Source organism: Nelusetta ayraudi, unplaced genomic scaffold (genome assembly GCF_046127955.1).
Source record: "Nelusetta ayraudi isolate G7.1 ecotype Tasmania unplaced genomic scaffold, CSIRO-AGI_Nayr_v1 ptg000042l, whole genome shotgun sequence".
NCBI lineage: Eukaryota > Metazoa > Chordata > Actinopteri > Tetraodontiformes > Monacanthidae > Nelusetta > Nelusetta ayraudi.
Genome location: NW_027466092.1, coordinates 856,311 through 860,885, shown reverse-complemented (window position 1 = coordinate 860,885; position 4,575 = coordinate 856,311). Strand labels below are relative to the sequence as shown.

The 4,575-nt window shown below is 44.7% G+C and overlaps 1 protein-coding gene across 1 annotated transcript; it reads left to right on the top strand.

The window, feature by feature from the left end:
- Window positions 1–1,498: 1,498 nt before the first annotated feature.
- On the top strand, window positions 1,499–3,699 carry chac2 (ChaC, cation transport regulator homolog 2 (E. coli)). The gene is made up of 3 exons (XM_076033458.1): window positions 1,499–1,845; window positions 2,411–2,446; window positions 2,616–3,699. The coding sequence occupies exons 1-3, from the start codon at window positions 1,711–1,713 to the stop codon at window positions 3,000–3,002; spliced, it is 558 nt and encodes a 185-aa protein (XP_075889573.1). The 5' UTR covers window positions 1,499–1,710; the 3' UTR covers window positions 3,003–3,699.
- The last annotated feature ends 876 nt before the right edge of the window (window positions 3,700–4,575 follow it).

The window sequence follows — 4,575 nt, the reverse complement described above, 5'->3', positions numbered from 1 at the left end:
ATCAGCAAGCAACATTATTACGTTGACACGGTGCCTGCCTTGACTCCATCAGGAAGAAAAACTGGATTAAGAGAAATTTAATTTGTTTTCTTTCAGGAATTTATTTTTATACTTTATCCAACATGTTTTAATTCCAGTTCGTATTTTACTAAATTCACTAAGTAAATGTTTAATACCACAAAGAAAAGAAAATATTTATTTGTTTATTTATCGTGTCCCTTTATAGCTAAGATTACACTTTTATATTTCTATTCTATTTAATGCCATGTCCCAGACTGGGGCTATAAAGAGGTTAAGTGTATATCAGTGCAATAGTAATAATGAAACATTTTGCATTTACAAGCCATTCACAAAACTGCTGGATGTGTTGAATGGGAGACCATATATAGGGGGGTTTTGTGTCAGAAAAGAGAAATTGCAGCCGGGTCTGGCCTTGAGCGAAGGTTGTTTTATTTTTTGTCAAATATTTTTCCTCCGCAGCATTTTCCAACCGTGGCTTTTCAACCAACGCTCCCATCTCAAGGCCGGCGAGTTAGGTGAGTGAGGTTTGCTGACTACCTCCTCTCAGCGGCAGAATGAGAGTGAGCACAGCTGCTGTTCATGGAGGTGACATCACAGGCCGGGCTGTTGCTGCTCGCTTTGCTTGCTTCCCAGTCAGAGCTCGCATGGCACATGTTGTGTTGGGAGGACACAAGGCAGTAAATTGAGGGTGCTAGAGGCTCAGCACCCCCTGCTGTCAGGATGGAATCCCAGTTTCCAAGAGTTTAATGCTGCAGCTCAGCTTTTGGCCAATGCAAAGGGTAGACATTTGTTAACAATTCATTGCCAGATTAAAAAAACATGTTCTAGAGCTCAGAATAAATTTGAATAATCATGAACTATAAGGCCAGCACAAAACCCTTTACGACTTGGATGCTTGTGGTGCTCGTCAAATTACTTGTGGTGGAGCAGCACCATAGACACCTCATCTTCTTCTAATTGTTGTGGACTGTATTCCCACAGACAGAAAATTGTTGAGTTTTTATGCCATTTTATATATACTGTACACAGTCACACGTGTTACTTAATATACATATATCCATACTAAGGGGAAACGCCTCAAGGCAAATTGTTTGTTTTTATGGTTTCAACAGTTCAGTGATACATTTGTTTTGTGAGATTTATAATCAGAACTCTCCCCTGAGGCTTATGAGCATTTTAAAGAGAGGCAAGAAATCATTGAATTTTTAAAAACATAAGACGTGGATTATTTTTTATTTATTTATTGCCGGCCACAGAGTTCACCCATGTCCGATATACCTGCACCGGCAGCACGCCTTCAAAATAAAAGTCAAGGTTAAAGGCGCGTAGTAAAAAAAAAATAGTGTACTTAAATTGTTACCTTTCGCAAAATAGCGTTTCGTCATGGTTGGAAACTGAGGCAGACGGTTACTAATCTGTCACTGATGGTGAGCGACATGGTCAGGAACCTGTATATTATTTTGAAACGGGCGAGGCGGAAGTCGCTGCGAGGTGCGCGCCGACGTAATGATGATCGCGCAATAATCCGAGTGTATTGAGGAGGTGGTTTGACTGCGGCTGTCAATTTGTTTTCACACTAGTGCGTTCAAGATACTGTTCAGTGGCGTGCCATTATTTAACTTCACAAGTAGCGTCCTGTGCCCGCTGCGACCCTGACCGTGTTTATTGCCGCGACAGTGTCCGTTAGTCATGTGGGTCTTCGGTTACGGCTCCCTGATCTGGAAAGTGGACTTTCCCTACGAGGACAAACGGATCGGCTATATCAAAGGCTTCAGCCGTCGCTTCTGGCAGGGCAGCACCGACCACCGAGGAGTACCCGGTAAAGTGAGTTGACCCCCCCTCGGCTTGTCGCCTGGAGCGGCAGCAGCTCTGCACGGCTAGCCGATAGCCAGCTAGCTGACTAGCTCGCGGCAGGTTCCTTCTGCGTTGCCGTATGAGAGCCCGTGGAGACGTAAAACAGACGGCACGGGTTCGAGGAGAGCGTGGACGTTAGAACTGTAATAGACGCATACGGTAGCTGTGACAACGCGGATAATTGTGTTTTGGAGGCCGAGCTTCAGGTGTTGTAACGTCACTGTGCTGCTGAGAGACGCTCCCTTCATTCAGGTGAAGCCATTATAGTCATGGTGAAAGTGTTTGTTAAGGTGTGGCTGCAGGAACTTTGCAGGGCACCGCTTCAATGCTCAGGCAAGGCAAACAATAGCTTTATGTTACTTGATCATTCTGCTGTCAGTCCACTATCAAGGTGTAACCAACCACAACAAAACAAAAATTATGGCTTAAACTTTAAACCTATATATTAATCCCATTGTCAAATGCCGCGACAGCTGACTCATTCGTTTGTTTCTTCATTTGTCATAATTTCTTCCCCCGCCTTTGTGTTTTGCAGCCTGGTCGGGTTGTGACACTGGTGGAGGATCCTGAGGTGAGACGCTCTTATAATAATGATACTGCTGAGTCATGCAAGGTTGTGCAATGCTTGAGATAGGAGTATTTTTTTAATTTTTTTTTTTTTACAGTTTAAACTTTAAATTGGGACATTACAATAAGGCAATGGAAAGGTTTTATTAACAAATGTCTCCTCCTCCGTCCAGGGATGCGTTTGGGGCGTGGCCTACAAGCTTCCGACCGGCCGGGAGCAGGAAGTGAAGAGCTACCTGGACTACCGAGAAAAAGGCGGCTACCAGGTCATCACGGTGACCTTTCACCCCCGTCCGCCGCACTCCCCGCCTCCCAGCCAGACGCTGCTTTACATCGGCTCTCAGGACAACCCAGACTACCTTGGCCCCGCCCCGCTGGAGGAGATAGCCAACCAGATCGCCTGCTCCACTGGTCCCAGTGGGCAGAACACGGAGTACCTGTTCCAGCTGGCTGACGCCGTGAGAACTATTCTGCCAGAGGACACGGACACGCACCTGTTTTCTCTGGAAACTCTGGTGAAGCAGCGACTCACTAATAGCCACAAACTCTCAAAACGCTAAAAGCACTTGATTGTAATTACGCAGTAATAATCAATGAAGCCGGCACTTGTCCAATCATCTCAGGGTTACAGGTATACTTGTGTCCAATCAGTGAAAGAAAATGTTGCTCTGATGTTGTTTTTTTTTTTTTTTTTGTCAGTCAGACTGAAACAAACAAGCTTAAAAAACAAAGAAATAAACCAGAAGATAAACTCTCGATCTGCTTCATCAGACCTTCTGGTGAGCACACGTCCAGCTTTTTTAACCAGGAAACCAACCTGCCGTCCACAGCTCTTTAATCACTGGTTTGACTTATTGGATCCTTTTGTCACATGACTTCACCACACGGTTGGAATAACTTGTTAAAACACTGCAAAACATGCAACTGTCCTGCATTAATCCAGATAATGAAGTTGTGACGTCAACGTCAGCGTTGTTGATGGGAAAGTATTTGCACTTGGTCGCCACAGATTCAGAGGGCATTCTGGGAAATATATATCACATGTAACACTTTATTGCTCTGTCTGTACAAGAGTCGGGACACGTTGCACATGAACGAACAGACGGGCGGTGGCATGGAGCCCAAACCTCAGCGTCCTGAGGTCTCCTTGTTGTTTATTTATTGGAACCTCGATGTGATTGTGTCGCAGTAAACGGTGATTTCATGCCTGACACCACTGAGTTACATGCACAGAAAATAATAAACTACTCAAAACTGTCTGCGCTTTGATACGTTGGTTGACTGGAACTGACTGACAGCTGAAGAGACCGTAGTTCCTGTTACTGTCGCTGCCTTTGCACGAGCCGCACTTGATCAGAGAATCTCCTTTTGAATGACTGTCTCCATATGTCTTGGTTTTAACCGGGTCATTCCAGGTCATTCAAATAATTAAAATTGAGACAATTACCTTCCAGACTGATTAAAGTCAGAAATTCAGTTTGAAAATAACACAAAGAAGAAACTTAAATATTTAAATCGACTGGACTTTCCAGCACCTTCACGGTACCCCAAAGTGCTTTACAATGGCCTCTCATCCACCCATTCACTCACACATACACTCATACACCAATGAGTGGCTGCTGCCAGCCCCATTGGGAGCAATTTAGGGTTCAGTGCCTTGCCCAAGGACACAGCGATGGACTGGGATGGGGCTGGATTTGAACCGCCAACCTTTCGGTCATTGGACAACCCGCTTTGAGCTACAGTCGCCCAATTTGCTTAAGTAAGCCACTGGCTATCATCAGCTGCACCCAAGTTGCCCAGTTTCTCACTTCACTCTCCAGCTCATTAAGAAGAGACAAGTGTTACTGTGCTTTATCCTGCGTCCACCTGTACAAACTGAGATAAAGGACACATGAGATGCACCAAAGAACACAATTATGTGTTATTATTACTAAATACATATTTATATTATATGTATTATCATATTTTGTAGTGCATCAGTGATGCTTATTGGGAGGAAGTTGCAGGTAATGCTGCCTCAAGGTTCAACATGCCGCAACATGGACAGTGAACTTGGACAGTGCTGTGGAAATCAGCCCCTTTGTGATGTCACAGAGGACACTGGTTGCGGCCACACCCCTCAGCCAGATA